A 20,392-nucleotide genomic window follows, 5' to 3' on the forward strand; every position below is an offset into this window, starting at 1 on the left:
GACTATCTTTGCAATTAGATTGTGGTGAAGTTCTGATGTATTGTTACTGAGCAGTGCATATTCTCTATTTGTGCTTACAGTCATTATAGCGTCTACATCCTCATATCGATCCTCTCCACATATTGTATAGATGTACCTACATGCTTGCAGAATTAAATCAAACATACCTGCTCAATTATACTTAAAAATGAATTTAGACAATACTGTTGATTTTCAGTTGTCCTTCAAAGTTGAAAAATGAAGTTTTCCCAAAATATTACTTTAATTTAATGTTCTAGTGCCTATTGTATTGTTATCGTTACAGCAAGAAACTGCTGTAACAAATATATAAGAAAAGGCCATGCACATAATCGCGGTTTGGGGGTCATGACGCTCAGTTCCTATTTGAGATAGGAATGTGGGGTAAAACGTTCCTGGTTTAGCCTAGACCAGTGGCCATTTTTATGGCCATCTGAACATCAGTCTTACTGCAGCTATATTACAGTATATTAAGCAAGGTTCGAATGACGAACTGGAGGCAGCAACCAGGCAAATTGTGGTAATCGAGTAATTCCTCTTGCAAAAAATTGTAATTGGGCTGAAGTTAATGCTCAGCTAACGGCAACATTTTTGTATACACTGTGCAAAAACAGTCACCATGGTTAGGATTCTAGGAGCAAAAATAGTCTCACTTAAATAACTTCTGACTGATGGTTCAAATTTGATCCACTGGTGTATTGGACCTTGGTCAAAAATAAGTTTTAGCTGTTTGAAAAAAATTGCTTCGTTTGCATTTTAAGCGCAAAAAATCGTTTTTCTGGAAGGTTTTTGAAGCGTACCACTTCTGTACTTTAAACTTGTGCGAATGGGTTCAAACTTTGCATGTGGGTAGACAAATCGATATAGTCAAAACGAATTTTTTTTCCTATCCAATAATCTTTATCCGTTGTCGAGATACTATGATTAAAGGTTGAGCTAATTTAGCATCAAAATTAGTTCTTGCACGGATTGAATGTGCTGAAATAGTTTAAAGAGAATCAAAGAAATAGAAAGTGTATTCTTTCGATAAAACTGAAAACTCGCTTTCAAAAATCTAGCTTGTTGGGGGTGAACTTATGATATAATTTTATAGCAAGAACACAACACTTTTAACAATAGCGATCTTCTTCCTGTAATATCTAAAAAGATGACACATAGCAACAACAAAAACTTCATAGAGTAAAAGCATGGAGAATAAACGAAACTCTTAGGAGCAAAGAAATTCACATCACAGAACCAAGCACCACCGTAGGAGAGGAGAGGAAACATAGTTCTGATTTTTACTTTAACGCTTTTCCCCAGTCAAGCTGTGAGGCACTGAACAACTTTTAAATAAAAATAAGAAGTCAAAACACCTTAGTTACGAAGTCCTACCTTGGTACACATTTCTTTATATCTGTTTGATTTTAAAGGCTTTGTAAACATGTCACCAAGTTGATTTGATATCCCCGTTTTTATAGAGTTCCCGCACAAAATAATACCTTACTTCGATGTGCTTAGAATGTTTGTGGAACTCTACGCTTTCACTAATTTAATGACACTTGCATTGTCAATTAACAATACAGGCGTGTTTCTTTTTCCATTGATCGCCAACAACAGTCTGTTGGGCGATACTAACTCCTTGTCTCCTTCACTTGCAGTAAAGATGTCCACAATACAGCCGTATCGCCAATCATTGAAACAAAGCTATTTGTTGATCGTCTTTTCTTAGTGTTGCCAGCAAAGTCAGCATCAGCATAGGCACAAAGTTTACCGCCAGATGAAGTATAGAAGAGACCTAAGTCTGAAGTTCCACGACGATATCTGAAAATACGTTTTACAGTGTTCCGGTCAGAAGAAGTGGGTTTAGCCATAGATCGAGCAACTTTTGAAACACCATAAGCGAGATCTGGACGAGTAGAGCATGCCAGGTACATAAATGATCCCACAGCCGAACAATAAGTAACGTTGTTGTCAAGAGTATTGCTATATTCACTGTTTAATTGTTCATTATCGCACGGAGTTTTTTATGGTTTTAAATCAGCCATGTTAAAACGATGTAGAATCTTCTCTGTGTATGCTCGCCGTGAAATAAACAAGCCAGCCTCGCGTTGCTCTATTTGCATACCTAAAAATGAGTTTAAGGATCCCACTGTTGTTTTTAATTCAGACTTTAACATATCAAAAAATGAATTCACTGCACTTTCAGTTGTTCCTGCAATAAGTCCATCATCGACATAAATAACAATCAGCAATTTTTCTGTTTTGCTTTGTCGAATCTAAATGCAACGATCTGCTGTTGGACTAATAAAGCCCTTTTTTGTCATGAATGAATGAAACTTATTACTCCAGCAACGAGGTGACTGCTTATGTCCATACAATGATTTATTGAGGCGCCAAACACGACCTGACCTGTCACCGAAAACTCCCAGCTGAGTCATGTATATTTCTGTATACAAGTCACAAATAAAAATGCAGTTCTTGCAGTTCTAACGTCGAATTGATCAAGTTTCAAATTTTCGTCTGCTGCAATCGCTATTACAGCACGAATAGCATCATAACAAGCAACTGGACTAAAAGTTTCATCAAACTCAAGTCCTGCGAGTGAAACATTCCGCGCACAACCAAACGATCAATCGATCCATCAGGTTTATATTTAATATGAAGTACTCATAGATTATCAATAACACGTTTTCCTGTAGGCAGTTCTACCAAGTCCCAGGTATCATTTTCTTCAAATGCCTTCATTTCTTCTTTCATCACATTAAACCATTCATTGGAATTACTGCTTTCCATAGCTTCGTTGAAGTTTGTTGGTGCAAGCTCTTGATGGATTGCTTTTGTCAGGCAAACTAATGCATTTGCTTCTTGAGAGTGGTGAGGCTGGTATCCTAATTCGTAGTCACTTAATTTTTTACTGGGGAACGTATTTCACGAACTGGACGTCGATTTCGTAACTCATTCGAATATTCTTGGTCACTAGTCTCAATCTGATTAACAGTAGTTTCACTTTTCTCTCCTGTTTCTTCAGGTACGGAATTAAATTCCAATTCAACCGAATTTCTAGTTGTACATAGCTTTTCTGTTGAAAATCAACTGCGTGATTTCATCACATGATGTTTTGATGGACTCCACACTTGGTAACCATCTTTGTCATTTACGTAGCCAATGAAATGACCAGGTATAGCCTTTTCATCAAACTTAGAACGAAATTTCTTTGTCAAATTTTGACCCAAATATTCGAGACAGCTAAAACTGTTAAACACTTTGCCAGTCCATAATTCGAAAGATGTTTTATCTTCAACACTTGACTTCCCAGTACGACTGAGTAGAAAAAAGGCTGTGTCACATGCATGAGCCCAAAATGATTTATGTAACTCGCTAGACGTTAACATTGAGCGAGCTAATTCAACTATATGTCGATTTGCTTGTTCAGCAACACCATTTTGCTCAGGAGTGTCTGGACACGTAAGGCGAAACTCAATACCACGGTCCCGTAGCACAGCAGCTGCTGTGTTACAATTAAACTCACCTCCACCGTCAGACCGAAATACTTTTACCTTATGACCAACAGCATCACGCTCCTTCAAAATGTTTTCAAGTTGTTACTCACTTCAGATTTATTTCGCATGAAATCTATCCGAACGAAACGAGAAAAATCAGCTTTGAAAATCACACAGCAACGAAAACCATTTGTAAAGACAACAGACATGACTCCATTAACATTTGCGTTGATCAACTGGTGACGGTTTGTGGACGATCTCTGCTATGGCTAAATGGTTTGCGGTGGGATTTGCCAAGTACACATCCATCACAAAACGATGTAGCATCAGGGCACGTTACTGATGTGCCGAAACGAGAGAGCACATCTCGTACACGGCGTGTATCTAGATGACCGAGTCTCTCAAGCCAATATTGTAGTTGTTCTTCTGAAGTTGCTAAGTTAATCATTACTTGTGAATCCCGAGGACATACTCACATGTTCATAATGTATACTGAACCAACTAGTCTTCCTGTTGCTACCATTTCACTACGTCGCCGAATGACAACACCCTTGTCATCATAAGTCACATTATATCAACGTTGTGTAGCTTGACGGACAGAAAAAAGTTGGTGTCTTACATCAGGTACATACCAGACATTTTCAAGCAAAGCAGTGCCCGTCTTTTGATTACGAATATTTCAATGTGAATAGTGCCAGTCCCATGTGCAAAAATAACTTCTTTGCCAGCTGTCTGCACACATTGTAAAATCGGAATCTTTTCGAATGTAGCGAAATGTTGTTTATTTGGCGAAATATGATGTGTCGTGCTAGAGTCCGAAATCCAAGAATGTGCACTATCAAAATTAACATGAGACAACAAGCTAGTGGCTAGAAATGAATTTGGTTTGTTGCTCACTTTTAAACTGGAATTCGAATTATTACTGTCGTTAGCTGTGGCTTTTGCTTGTTCTGCGGCCATGCGCTTTCAGCAGTTTGCTATAATATGTCCAGCTTTCTTGCAACATGGACACATACGAGTTTCTTTCTTCTTTGACTTACTCCCCTCTGTTGCAAATTTATTCTGTTTTTGATGTTGCTCCTTCGATTTTGATTTTGCATAGAAAGCACCAGCTGCCTGTGTAGCTAGCGAATTCTCGATAAAACGCAAATTCTCAATTAGAAGCTGTGTCGTCTGCTCAAGTTCAGGAACACAAGACCAGATCGACATGTAAAACTGATATTCGGGTCCTAATGCTTAGAAAATACGATGGTGGAGCAGCGATAGTGGCAAGGTAGCATTTGGATTAATTTTGTTCAGTTCACTCCACAAGTCATGGAAACTGTTCGCAAGTAGCGACGGTGCGTTTTGTAATACACGTGACATCATCTTTTGACGTTTCAAAGAAACAATCGAACAACATATATAATGAAACTTCCTGGCTGATTAAAACTGTGGCAGACCTAGACTCGAACTCGGGACCTTGGCTTTCGCAGGCAAGTGCTCTACCAACTGAGCTACCCAAAAACGATTCAGGCGTCGTCCTCACAGCTTTAATTCCGTCTGTACCTCGTCTCCTACCTTCCAAACTTTACAGAAGCCTTCCTGCGAACCTTGCAGAACTAGCACTCCAGGAAGAAAGGATATTGCGGAGACATGGCTTAGCCACAGCATGGGGGATGTTTCTAGAATGAAATTTTCACTCTGCAGCGGAGTGTCTGCTGATATGAAACATCCTGACAGATTAAAACTGTGTGTCGGACCGAGACTCGAACTCGGGACCTTTGCCTTTCGTGGGCAAGTGCTCTACCAACTGAGCTACCCAAGCACGACTCACGCCCCCTCCTCACAGCTTTAATTCCGCCAGCAAGTCCTGAGTTCGAGTCTCGGTCCGGCACACATTTTTAATCTGCCAGGAAGTTTCATATCAGCGCACACTCCGCTGTAGAGTAAAAATTTCATTCTAGAAACTTCCCCCAGGCTGTGGATAAGACATGCCTCCGCAATATCCTTTCTTCCAGAAGTGCTAGTTCTGCAAGGGTCGCAGGAGAGCTTCTGTGAAGTTTGGAAGGTAGGAGACGAGGTACTGGCGGAATTAAAGCTGTGAAGATGGGGCGTGAGTCAAGTTTTGGTAGCTCAGTTGGTAGAGCACTTGCCTACGAAAGGCAAAGGTCCCGAGTTCTAGTTTCGGTACGGACACAGTTTTAATCTGCCAGGAAGTTTCATATCAGCTCACACTCCGCTGTAGAGAGAAAATTTCATTCTAGAAACATATATAATCGCTGCAATGAAGATTATTCATACACTGACGTAAGGGTATCCCAAATTTCTTTTGCGTCAGTCTTCTTTCATACATAAAAGCAGGTTCCTCATCAAACGCCGTTCCAATGATACGAGCTGTGCGGACATTGTCCCGTTGCCAGGCACTGACGTGTACCATCTATAATCGAATAAAGAGAATGTTTCTTTAAATAAAGTTGAATCTGCCATTTCCATGTTTCCCACTGATTTCCATTTGACAATTTACGAATGTTTGTATGACTAATATCGTCACTCAACTGAAGTGCTGTGATCGCCATTCCAAAAATTTTGCATTCTCACGAATATCCTAGTAAATGGAAAAATAGTCTGGCGAACGAATACTATAACTCTCAGAGCCTGAAGCGTTCAAATATGGGCCCATAACCTGTTGTGGATGAACTTGTGATACAATTTTATAGCAAGAACACAACACTTTTAGGAATAGTGATCTTCTTCCTTTAATATCTATAAGATGACTCATATCAACAACAAAAACTTCATGGAGTAAAAGAATGGTGAATAAAAGAAACTCTTAACAGCAAAGAAATTCACAACACAGAACCAAGCACCACCGTAGGAGAGGAGAGGAAACACAGTTCTTATTTTTTACTTTAACACAGCTTCACTCGATTTTACGTCCAAAAGATAAGTTTCTATGAGATTTTTACATGTGTCGCTTCTATGTTTCACACTTGTGCAAATCGGTTCAAATTCTTTAAAAATGTGGACAAATACAGATAATTAATGGTCGTCCTGTTGTTTTGTGAAAGCTTTATCCATTGCCACAATATAGCGGTCTATAGTTGCACATAAAATGCATTTAGAATCCGCTTTTACGCGAATCCCACATGCTGAGACGGTTTAAAGTAATACAGGTGATAACAAAAAATTTCCTACACTAGTTATAAGAATCATTTGCAAAACTGTTTCACAGTTCACGTTTTATGTGTGAAAAATGACGCATGTCCATATTAAACTGTATTTTGTACAAATGTGTTGCTTTTTAAGTGCTGTATGTGGGTAGAATTTAAAAACTGGTTATTACAGTTGATTATCGTTTAATTGTTTATACATTAAATATTTTATTCGCCAGTGGCTCAAAAGGATCGCAAAATCTTTGGACTTGCAAAACAATGCATGTACCAAACCAGAATTATGCCCAGCCCTGAACAAAATTATATACTGTCTAAATGAGCATTTAAAGCTTTATCTATAACCATGCAGAAAATTAATCTAGCCCAAAAATCGGTATAAAAATAACTCTCGGAAAGAGGGTATCTTATTTCCAATAAATAAAAAAAATGTTTTGCTGTGTTTTCTTCAAAAACTACCATGCTATCTTGTAGAAAATTTATTTTCAGAAAAACAAGCTTAAATACTCCAATTTTCGTACAGGACTTAAAATTTATTAGCATTTTGTCATGCATACATTGATTCACAGTTGTTCTGCTCATTTTAGCAAATTACACTCATACTTAATTCAAAGTTGCTGTTGCAGCATTTTCTGCCAAAATTGTTCACATCAGTTTTTCTACCAGTGGTTTCTTAATTTTCAATTTTTTTTATTGCATACTTTAAACAAACAATACAAATTAAGAAATAATAACAAGGTGTACGACTTTCAGGAGTTTATAACGAAATGTATTCCAAAACTAAGGTCTGTTGAGCAGTATTTAACTGATGGAAGTCCTGAATGAAGTTTCTATCGAATCTTTAGAAAACTTGATTCAGTAGTCATTTAGGAAACTTGTTTAAGTAGTCATTTAACAGCAGGTCACAATGGCCAAGACAATCGTAGCTCCCACCAGCTGTGAAGTATGTGGTATGAATAGATTTTTGCTGGAAAAAGGACCTTCAGTTGCTGAAAACCATCGTGAGTTATGCCTAGTGTATGAACCTGAAATAGTGAGTGATAAACAAGTTCAAAAATGGTGTCGAGAATGTCAAAATTGCTGCACAAATGTTCACGATGAATAGCAAAGTGGCAGGCTCAGTATTTGGACTGACAACATTGTTGATCAAGTGAACCAAAAATGGCTAATGAATTCCAAAATTTTGCTTGAACCTCAGTTTACAGGATTTTCACTGAAAAGCTTGGACATTAAAAACTGTGTGTTAGGTGGGTTCCAAAAATGCTCACTGATCAGCACGAAGAGCAAAGAATGCATAGTGCATGACAGTTTTTGGAATGCTGTAGACAAGATGAAGATGATTTGTATTCTCACATTGATAGAAGCGACAAGACGTGGATATTGTACACCAAAGCAGAATCGAAATAACAGTCCACATCTACTAACGCCATTCAAGTTCACCCAAACCAAAAAAAATTAAGCCATCTCCATTCTCGAATCGAAAAATGATGGCGACTGGTTTTTGGAATGAATAGGACGTCCTTTTGATTGATTTCATGCACTGAGGGTCAACAATTACAGCTGACTTATAATTATAAGTGAAACATTAACCAAACTGAGGTGTAAAAAAAGAAGTTTTTCTGAGGGTATAAAATTTCTAGGGTTTGATTTGTTACTGGAGGAACACTAAATCAATTTTTTGATTTCTTGGTGGCTGGGGCTTGACTTTTTCCCACAAAGGGACCATTTCTCCTCCCAAATTAATCTCCTGTTACATGTCTTATGAAAGGCGTAGAACAAATAGACACAAATTTATATGCTTATAGAGAATGGGATGCATCTATAATACAGAATATCTGAGTGTTGGAGTACATCTATGACAGGAAGAAACTTACAGTGTGGGTCCATGCATCCTAAACTTTAATGACACATTGTGTTAGATTGCATGACATGACAAATGCCATACTGGATGACATGTGCATGGATACAACATGACAGCATGTATCACATTATATTATTTTCCCAGTGCCTTATATTAAAAGACAACAAATAAAAAATAATGAAAATGCCTATGTGTCAAAATATTTTGATTTAGATGTCTTTGAAGCTGCCAGATCCACATCTAAACCTACATCTATACTTTGCAAACCACCGGGAGGTGCATAGCAGAGGTATGTCCTATTGTATAAGTTATTAGGGTTTCTTCCCATTCCATTCACGTATGGAATGTGGGAAGAATGATTGTATGGGACCAAAACACTTGATCAATATTCTAGAACCGATCACATTAGTTATTTGTAAGCAATCTCCTTTGTAGAATGATTGCACTTCCTCAGTATTTTACCAATAAACCAAAGTCTACCACTTGGTTTACCAGGATAAGTCGAAAAACTATTTCCCTTCTTTGACATCGCTAACTCTCTGCAAGACACATTCGCCTTTTTGTGCCATGATAGAAGCATTTTTCATTCTGCTCTTATATATTTAATCAAATTATGACACCACTTTCTGGAAAGTTAAGTGCAGGATATACAACAATCAAAAGACTGAGGACGAAATTGGAGAAGAAATGCCAGAGGAAATGGAATATGGTATACCATAGCTGTAACATATTTGAATGGGTGATTCTTAAGAAGAGGTACCTAAGTCACTTTTTATAGTTTTGAGAAAAACAAAATGCTTATGTGGTATTAAATACTGTTTTGGTTAAATTACAAATTAAAATATGTGCATAGGCCTACAATTAGGCATATTTTCGACGTGTAATGCCCAATAGGAAACCATAAATATTTGTTTTATCTTATTGACTTAGGGACCTTTCAACACTCAACAACATTTAAAGTATTTTTTGCTGCAAATAATGCAGGTCGTTATTAAATAATAAGTAATATCTGCAATCTGTTAGCTCATAATACAGACATAAATCTTAAATAGTCGATGGCTATTATTACATTTCAAAGACTTCTTTTACTGAACATTATTCATTATTGTCAAGAGAAACTGAAACAACTGGCCACTGTGAAAGTTGATCAAAAGAGACTTTGTGTTTTCTACAGTACATGACATAACTTTCTTTTGCTATTTTGCATGGGCATTTTTCCTTGTGGATAATCTTTGTAACCGGGTAAAGATACTTCACTAGTGTTCTTGAGGATAAAGGTATTCAGGGTTAGAAAATCACCTAATCTTATGTCCTCACCTTTGTGTTCAAGAGAGTACTCCAGATAATATTTGGAAATATTAAATTGGAATCTTTCATTTCTTGGAAGGTGTCTGGTTTCAAGAGAGACAGGGCTTTTTATAATGAATAGACCTCCTTGTAGAAGGCCTGATGATCATGTCAGTCTTTACTGGCTTTATTGTCCCTGGATTTTTTTTCAGCATTAGTTATAAGTTCACAACTTGATGAGGTGTGTAGGTAGTGTCACATATCCTAATGGGACGTTCTATTATGCTGAATTTGTAAAAATGTCCATGTAAAGGGAAAAATTGTTTAATCGTTTTGAACCTGCAAATATTGGTTAGATCAACACAAACTCTTGACAATGTATGTTTCTAGCTTTGCCCAGGACAATTATCCGAAAATTGGTGTTACGCAGTAAATGTCTTAGGCACATGGTTTTTATGTAGTCCAACAATAATAAAGCAAGTTCATTAGGTCATTTGTTGATCTGACCTTCATGGTAGATGTAGTAATGGGCTAAATCTGTTGTAGTGTTGAAAATACAACAGAAAATTTACCAAGTAATAAATTTCCTGAACAGGAATCTTCAAGAAACTTATATGTTGCATATAATCGAATACAAGGCCTAAGATATTTTCATTTTCTGTACTCCCTTTAGTCATTTCATTAAGGACAGATTTGAAATGTTTAACTCACATCTTGTGCAAAATGAATTTTGCAGTCACAACTCATTTTGCAGTATCCCATAAAAAAGGACTATTCATTCACACACTTTTTTCCTTAATAAAACAGTATGTTCCAGTTTGTGGTTTTCTGATCATTGAGTTAAAATTTTATTTGAAATATGCATTAAAAAACTCATACTTGGTATTTGCAACAGGATGTTTTTCCTAATACAAGTCATACGTTTTTTGATTGTCAGTTCAGATTACAAACATGTAAAGTTTGCATCAGATGCATAGTGCATTTTGTACCCAGGAAATGAGCATATATATTCACATATCCTCAAAAGTTCGTTTGCGCCAATTTTTCTTGCACAGGAATGACTGCAATAATTGTCATGTGGTAATGTCCTTCCAGTAGCAACTGTCTAATATGTTTAATACGATTCTCAGTCATATCATAGAACTTAAAAAAAGCCCCCCAACAAACATTTATGTTAGTTTCATGAAGAATTAAGGGAGAATAGTACACAGTGAACCAAAAATTACATTACTGATAATTTTGTATAAATTATTTCTTATGGTATAAAATGTTTGTCTTTGTTTAAAAGAACATTTTGCTGCCAGCATTTTTTAATAAAAAAAATACTTTGGTAACTAATTAACAAATGAATTTATCGTTTTAATAAAGGATGCTGCATAGTACACAGTGAAACAGTTATGATTTCTTACATTATTAATATCTGAATGGCTTAGATCACACAAAAACAATAATATAAATATTATATATAATTATGACCATTAGGATACAATAAGTTTTGCTGAGCGAAAATATCAAATTCACCAAAAGTGATTGGATATAATTTCGTCATCTCTTGGTAACCATAGGCAACACTGATGGCAGAATCATCGTAATGTTCTTGTGTGATACACAAACTATTTCTTCTGCTTCTGGGAACACAGAACCAGTTACATCTTTTGCTTTTTCGGATGTATGAGACTTCATATTTATCACCAGAAAGTAGCCTCAACTCTTTAGCAACAAAAATAGAATCAACTACAGTCACCACCCACAACATCATGGTTCAAATACAAAAGATATAGTGATAAATTCTCCTCTGATTCATTGGATGATCCCTATTGCTTTGTTCATCATTTTTGCTGGAGCGCCTTTTACTTTCACATTGCTTAGTTTTCTGCTTGTTGGCTCTCTTCATATTTCTTTTCTCTTTTCCTTCTAATTTTACTCTGTCCCTTAAAGCTTTTTTTCCTTCATTTGCAGCCTTCTCATGTGTTAAAGTCAATATGATGCTTCCTTCTTGGGGAGCGCCCAGTTGTTTACTTAGGAGGAGCTTTTGGGAAATCATGAAACTCCTTCAGTGAGATATATGATTTGCTGGTGCTATATAAACTTTTGCTGAGTGATTCAGCATTTTGTAAATCATTTTCCTGAGTGTTTGTTGGGGCACATGGCTACCTAAATCCAATAGTTCTACTGAATTAGCAGACCATCAGAATTTAGAGAGTTGTCTGAAACTGCAATATAAGGAAAACCAACTCGCTGGATATCTTGGCATAAATGGATCAATTCCACATTTTCTAAACCAGAAGTTTCATTTGTTGGCGCCACTGCCTTAAGATAATTTTCACCAGCACGTTCTTTAACTTCATAAACTGTCATAAGCCTGAATTTCTCAGTGTCCATGAATGTACACTGTTTCACTGTGTATTGTAGTAAACAAGTGTTTCAATGTGTACTAGACACTGTAGACTATAAAATTAGTTGAGATTCATAACCTACCTATCTACCACATCTAAAACTGGTCAGTACATATTTAAGTGCGTGTATTTGACCCCAAGTTAGAAAATTCCTCTTTGTTGCAAGAATTATGGAAAATATTAAACTTTTAAATCGATGTTAATTGTAATTTTTGTCTATCAGAAAGATACAATAACATACACACCATTACAATCAAAGCTGTCTCTCATAAACGTCAACACCAAGGATATATGGTCAACACGTAGTGATATCAATATAAAGGAAAAATATTACTGGAAATAGCTTAAATGGAATTTCACTGTATAACATGTTTCACTGTGTATTACTCTCCCCTGCATGGATTTATAGAAGCACCATAATTCCTCATATGATGTAGCTTAACATGAGTCAGCTCTATCATCCATTATAAATCCAAAACTTGTTTATCTTTAGATTGCAAATCAACATGTAAAGAGTTGTATACCAAGGCTTTACCTATGTCTAAAACTTTGTAAAACAGTTCCTTTTTCACCTAAAATCAAATAAAGAGATATTTAGTTTTAGGTAATTAATAAGATTGAAATGAGAAATGATTATTTTTGTTCCCAGTAGTAAACAAATAGCCACATAGCAACAGACATTTACCACAAGAGACAAATTTTCTGTCTCCATACTAACCTGTTCATTGGGATAAACCACCTATTAGCCTATTACCCAATCATTTATCGCCACAACAAACAAAAGAAGCAAAAAGAACCAGCAGCAGAAAACAATTTGCATTGTAACCAACTGTTGAGAGTTGAAAGGGACTAGAGTCACTGACGGTTTTCTTACGACACTTACTTCAGAAAAGACACTGGCTGTAGCATGTATAAAGAAAGCTTGACTGAGGCGTGTTTTGACAGTCGAACGTGTGTAAACCCCAACAGATAGCGAAAATCCAATGATCTAAAAAAAAAGAGAAATATGACTTAGGTATCTTTTAACAATCACCCACTCATTTGTATGTCTCCATGACCATTCGCAAATAATTGCTCCAGTCGTTATGCCCTGTAAACCGTGAAGTAGATTAATATGTAAAAACTACTATCGCTTAATGAGCCACTGTCTCGACCATTTGGATCGTTTTTCCTGCCCCATAGAGATTGTTTGCAGTTTTGTTTTGCAAGGCTTGTTGTGAACACAGATCACGTAATAATTCTCTACGATCAATTAATGTGCTGAACTGAGACATTCTTTGCGCGACCGAAACCGCTTGTCGCTAAAATTTCTTTCCTATTACGATCTATGATGGGCCAGCAGTGAATAGACACTGCGTCGGACGAAGGCACGAGATTTAGTCGAGTTATTGCATACACTGACATTTGCGCCAATGCTTGGATAGTTTCTCAGCAGGTTTAAAGCCGACTACCTGTCTTGTGCATACCAATTACCAATTACCAATTCTATGTCATTCACCAACCACAGCTAGACAGACAGTGTCAAGATACAACATTATCAAATTACACGAATACAACTCTACTACGATAGTAACTTAATAGATTACAATATTATCACAACTATTAAATAGATACAAGTATATAATGAAATTAAATATAACGGTTGCTGTTGGAGTTGTGGAACTGAGCTGCAGCTCAGGTTAACACTATGCTATTACTAGAGAAGAATTCTTCAATATTGTAGAAGGGTTGCTCTTTTAGCTTACACAAAATAGTAGTTTTAAACTGCTCCCATGGTAAAGACTGAATGTGATCAGGTATTGCATTAAACAGTTTTAGGGCCACCATTGGGAAGCTGTTATGTGTCTTTGCTGATCGACACCTTGGCATGTCGATACTATCCTTGTTGCAAGTGCTGTATTTGTGAACTACATTTCTCTTTATGTGGATGAGGCAGTTCAGTATATACTGACTGTAAACAGTCAGAACTCATAACCTGGTGAAAATTGGTTTATGGTGGTCTGTTTTTTTGCTTGAAATAATGATCCTCATTGCTTTCTTTTGCAGTAAAAGCACGTTCTTGGAGCTTGCAGAATGGCCCCACAACAACAGCCCATAACTGATGTGGCTGTGGAACATTGCATAGTACACAGTTAGAAGGTACTGTTATGGTACTATACTTTTTATTCAATAGATACAGGACCTGTGAAAGTTTGGAACATATATGTCTGGGGTGCTGTTGCCAGGTTAATTTGGTATCAATGAGAAAGCCCCAAGTTTAACATCTGCTGCGTTATCTAGTGCTCCAGTATTGCTGAGGCTGCATATCATCCTCTGAGTTTTTTCTTCATTAATTTTCATTTGTTCGTGATAAACCAGGCCTTAGCTTCATTGAACAAGACTTTTGTTTGTTGAACTGCCTGTTCAACGTTCTCTCCTTTAGAGAACAAGGTTGTATCATCCACAAGCTGCAAGGTGTGCCCATTGGAGCCTACGTCATTTACGAAGACAAGGAACTGCAGGGGCGCTATTACCAATCCCTGTGGCACACCATGCTGTAGCTCCTTCTCACCTGAATCAGCTCCTTGCATGGAGACAATCTGTTGTCTGTTTCTCAGGTAGGATTCAAGAGTTTGCAGGGCAGATCCCCCTATACCATATGTTTTTAGCTTTCTGAGCAGGGCCTTATGTGGGATGCAGTCAAATGCCTTACTAAGGTCACAGAGTACTAGTGCTCTAGACTCTTTGTCTTCAAAACCCTGACTTATATTTGTAACTAAGTCAAGTACAGCTGTTGTTGTTGATCTGCCCTTCAGAAAGCCATGGTGCGCATCATAAAAGAGACTATTTCCTTCAAAGTAACTTAATAGTTGTTCTTTCATTATCGATTCCATCACTTTCGTTAGTACTGGTATTATAGATATTGGCCTGTAGCTTGACACTTCATGTGGACTGCCTTACTTGTAAACAGGCACTGTGCGTGCTACTTTCAGGAAGTCTGGAAATTCCACTGCACGGAGGCTTTTATTTGTTACTACTGCTAATGGCTGTGCAATTTCACTGATTATAGTTTTTAACATAGTACAGGACATGGCATAAGTATCAGGGCTCCCTGAAGATTTGTAGCTTTTTACAATTTTTATTATTTCTTTTGGATACACTCTCTTCCACATTACCATGCTGCATTTATTCTCAAATTTCATAGCAGCTGCAGGATCTCTTCCAAATTCAGGAATTTCATCTACTGTGTTTTCCACTATTTTTATAAAAGAGTCATTAAACTCATCTGGACTGCAAGAATTAGAGCAAGAGGTGGGCTTTCTCCTGTGCTCATTAACCAGGTCCCATGCTGCTTTACACAGATTGTGAGTTTCTTCAATAAATCTGGCATTGCTTTCCTTCTTTGCTTTTTCTACTTCCTGTATGTAGATCCTTTAGGTCTCTAAATAACTAGAGTACAGTCTATCCTTAATATCTATATCTTCAGAAGCTTTGACCTTGTCATTTAGTATTTGGACAATACATTTTATTTTGGCTAGTCTAGGAGTATACCACCTCTTTACTTTGTTAGTTTTTGGTCTGCATTTTGATTTAGCATTTGAATGTCTCTTGGGTTTTAATGGGAAATGTACATCAAATTTCACTTTAAGGGTCTAGAATAGGTGATTGAATGCAGAATTTTGTGGCAATTCATCAATTATTTGGTGCCAATCTAGAGAAGACACTATAGCTTTGAAATCATCTAAGCTTTTCTTTGTAATAACTCTATTTCTGAATACATAATTTTAATGCCAGCTGGGAGTTTGTTGTGTACTTACTGAATTTGTCCATAACTTAATGATTACTGCATGGTGATCTGCTAGCATAGGGTCAATCACACTTACTTTGTAGTCCCAACTATTTATGTTTGTCACAATTGTGCAAAGACAAATAGCGCCTCTTGCTGGTAGAGAGTTTCCTACGAATAACCCATAGCTGCTTACTAAGTTCATGAAAGCTCTTTCTTTATCATTACCTTCTCCAATATGAATGTTGAAGTCTCCACATAAAGCGATTTTTGTGCTTGAGTGCACTAGGTGACACAGACAGCTTTCCAACTGGTTGAGGAAATTTTCAAAATTTCCACCTGGGGAATAGTAGACAGAAACAACAATTAAGTTGGCATCTGACAGTCCCAAAGCAGCTAATTCTAGATCTACACAAAATTTACATAAGTCAATTTTATTGGCACTGAGTTTACTATTTGTATACACAGACACACCACTGTGGATAGTAGTTTCTTTTCACCATGCATTCACCATTCTAAATATTCAATGTTTCTGTAGTATTCTGTTTGTGTTGGGCTAGCCAGTGTTCACATATACATAATACATCAGGTCTCACTTCGTCAACAAACAGTGATAATGTATCAAGTTTTGTTCTGAGACACTGCACATTTACACTCGCTGTAACTAAGACAGCATTTTCTTCAGTGATATCATTTCCTTTTTCACTGGAATGTTCTTGGTCTTGGGAGTTTATCGCACTGGAGCACTGGGCATCCTCTGGAATAAAAAAGTTTTATCACAATGTTCTTTGGCCATATACTTTTGTCCATTATTTTATCTTTTGGGTCGAAATCAACCAATTTTGAAGCTATTATTTATTCCCTTTGTTTCCACTTTTTCAACTGTAAAATTATTGTAACTTGGGAAAGTGTTCTGTAAGAATTTAGTTACAGTTTCAGCTGTGGTGCCACCTCTTAGTTTGATTAGGTGGAACCAGGCTTTTTTGTTACCATACAGCGTTCCTTTTTCATCACCAATACCTATTATGGCTTTATTTCTGTTTTTAGTACTGGTATTCACAAACGTTTGTATAGTGGGCCTCAAACACTGTTCACCAGATTTTCCATTTTGTAGCACGGTCTTGTAAGATGTTTTGTTTTCTTTTCCTGTGTCTTCAATGGTTTTGGCCAGTTCATTTTCTCGTTTCGCTACAGTCGAATTTCTTCTGCCTCCTCGCTTGTTTTTCACTTCTTGCCAGTCTGTATTGACGCCTTCCGAAGAGTTTTCATCCATCAGATTGTTTACGTCTGTATTCGGTTTGTTTTTAATGTGGGGCTGAGTTTCACTGAGACACTCATTGTTTACATTTGTGCTAGATGCCACTCTAGCAATGTTTGGGTCTTCAACGTTATTCCTCGTTGGAAAATTAGCATGTGATGAATTTGCGGGTTTTTTGCTGCTGTTGTGGTTGGTGATGGTGGTAGATGCTGCTTCTCTGACACACTCCAGACCAGTATTTGAACGTGTCGACGTAAAAACATACTGAAATGTTCTGTGTGTATTAGAGCTACCGGTACATATTTCCATCGTATTATGATGAAAAATCTTGTAACATTGTAAGATGATCCCTGATTAATTCAATAGGATATCTAAGCAGACAGATCGTTGCGCGGCTCCGCTTTATATCATCCCACACATACGTTTACATTCTGAGGACGAAGGATTTCATGCCATTATAATGATTTCCTAAACGGGTAGTCGTAGACAAATTGTTACTTTAAAAATGTTGGTTAAAGAATGTTAACGTAACAGCATTCCTTTCCTCTCATATAACATATTTTATAGATATTCTATCCGTTTCCCAGCTTTTACATGACAACTTAGAATTTGCCAGGGTGGTATTATCTAATTCGTTGCCTGTGACCAACAAGATTGGCTGCCCTGCATAAGCAAAACAAAAGCGAAAATGTCATCAAAGTACTTCAAAGGCCAAAATCTCTGAAGGACCTGTGGGATATGACGGCGTAACAATATGATAATTGTTTATTTACAGTAGTTCGTGAACAGTTATTAAAAATGAAGACCCGGTTTAGTACGTTCGATATCGTGTCAATTGCCACTGAACTTCAAAGGTACTTTCGTCGTTTTGTGTTTTAATTTGTGTGTGACAGGATTCCAGTGTAGCACGCATTGATACAGTTTCATCCTCAAATTTTGTGTTTTAGGTTGATTGGCATGCGTGTGGCACAGGTATATGATATAGATAACAAGACATTTCTTATCAAGCTGCAAAGACCCGAGGAAAAATGTGTTCTGCTTTTGGAATCTGGGAACCGTATACATACGACAGGCTTCGAATGGCCAAAAAATGTAGCTCCTTCGGGTTTCAGCATGAAGGTAGTGTTCACTTTAAATTACTTTGTTCCTTCACGCCCCCTCTCTCTTCCTAATAAACAAGTGAAATGACTTAATTTTTCTTCAGATGCGCAAGCACCTGCGCAACAAGAGACTAGAACATTTGAAACAACTTGGCATGGACAGAATACTGGATCTTCAGTTCGGAACAGAACAAGCAGCTTACCATATCATACTTGAAATGTATGACAGAGGCAATATCGTGTTAACAGACTGCGATATGACAATTTTGTACATTCTACGACGTCATGTGGAGAATGAAGATGTGAAGTATGAGTTATATCTGAACCACCACTTCTTTTAGAATCATAGATAGTTTTACCTCTAAGATATTCATATTAAACTAGCCCTTTACATTCTGAAGGCGACTTCTGGCTATGTTTTAGCAGTATTATTATACCTGTGTATAAGCTTTTTTCACAGTGCATTTGACATACTAAAGCCAGCTGGTGTATGTTTGGTTAGCATTTATCACCGAGTGTCCTCAAATCGAAGTACGACGTGTGATTCATGAGAATTATTTCAGTAGAAAATCACGATTATTTTAATTTCTGTAAGACTTTTGCACAAGACTAATGAATGCTATAGAAGTGGTGTTGTAAATTCTGTTGTACATCGTGTAGCAGTGGGTTCAGATCGGATACATTTTGGATTAGACTGGAGAATTGGCACTTTCCTCATTTGTTGTCCCTAGACTGCACTATTTCATGCCTGAATACATCACTTTGTTGCATGCTTGTTCGATTTTTTAAGGCATCATTACTACTCGCGAACTGTAACTTGACATCTCATTTGTGGGGAGTGGTGAGAGTGCATAGGATTTGCTTTGGGAAGAGGGAGAGGTAGGTAATGAACTCTCCCTCCATGCACTCAGAGTACCCAGTGCAGATAACATAAAGATGTGTTTGGAACTTCCACAAGCTCCTGAAAGTCGGCTTTCTTTTCCAAACCAGAGTAGGAGGTAACCCCTTGATGGACCAGCAACCACATCACCACCACTCATTTTCGAAGAAATCACAATGAAAATATCGCCTTGAAATGCATACAGCACAGCCCAGCAGCAAATCAGATGACACTGCTGTCAACACTTGCTAAATGTGCTGCACAGTTGGCAACAAACATCTGCAAATACCTACAGCACCAAGTCCCCCAACAACTACTGTTGGGAGTTCGTATGCCAGTTTATAGGTCGCTCATTGTTGTTCACATTCTGTGTGGTATTATATGCAACCCATGCTCCAGTATAAATGTAAAGGCTCATTTGAAGAATGTGGATGAACCACCTATTGTACTGATAAAAAGTGTTTCATGAGGTATAGTAAATACTATAGGTGCTAAAAGTATAGGCAAATTTGAATAGAACATCCCATGTAACATACATCCAATTTTTGTTGATTACAGAGATACAGCTGTTGGAATGTACCCAAACAAATACAGAAGGTGTTAAGCAAAGGAAAATTATTAAGTTCAAAATTGATTTTCTTAAATTTCATGTCTAATTTCAATGCACTATAGAATTCTCATAACTCCACGTGTGTCCGCAGCTCGTTTTCTAGTGGCTAGCGTCGCTGCCTCTGTATCACAGGTTTTCAGGTTCGATTCGCGGCCAGGTTGGGGATTTTCTCTCCCCGTGGACTGGGTGTTTGTGTTGTCCTCATCATTTCATTCTCATCGTCATCATCATCATTCGTGACAGTGGCCAGATTGGACTGCGTAAAACTTGGGACTCTTTACAGGTGCTGATGAACTCGCAGTTGAGCGCCTCGCGAAGCAAATATCGCCACAACTCTATGTATAGCTCTTCTGAAGTCATTTGATATTCTTTTATGAAGGCAGCACTGTTAATAATCTGAATGATCAGTTCTTCTCTTGTTTTATTTTTTCTTTGAAGACCACTTTTCAGCCATCTCCACTGGCAAATCCCTCTAGAGGGATGAGATACGGGACCTTGTTGTTGCTGTTGTTGTTGTTGTTGTTGTTGTCTTCAGTCCTGAGACTGGTTTGATGCAGCTCTCCATGCTACTCTATCCTGTGC

The 20,392-nt window shown here is 37.4% G+C and overlaps 1 protein-coding gene across 1 annotated transcript in view; it reads left to right on the forward strand.

Annotated features, from left to right (window-relative positions):
- The first annotated feature begins 17,905 nt into the window (after positions 1 to 17,905).
- LOC126200594 (ribosome quality control complex subunit NEMF) overlaps positions 17,906 to 20,392 on the forward strand; it is a 74,182-nt gene continuing 71,695 nt past the window's right edge. Inside the window, exons 1-3 of the mRNA XM_049936721.1 lie at positions 17,906 to 18,074; positions 18,168 to 18,339; positions 18,425 to 18,627. Of these exons, the coding sequence (XP_049792678.1) occupies positions 18,019 to 18,074; positions 18,168 to 18,339; positions 18,425 to 18,627 (431 nt within the window). The 5' untranslated portion in view covers positions 17,906 to 18,018. The remainder of the gene's footprint in view (positions 18,075 to 18,167; positions 18,340 to 18,424; positions 18,628 to 20,392) is intronic.

Source organism: Schistocerca nitens, chromosome 1, assembly GCF_023898315.1.
Source record: "Schistocerca nitens isolate TAMUIC-IGC-003100 chromosome 1, iqSchNite1.1, whole genome shotgun sequence".
Taxonomy (NCBI): domain Eukaryota; kingdom Metazoa; phylum Arthropoda; class Insecta; order Orthoptera; family Acrididae; genus Schistocerca; species Schistocerca nitens.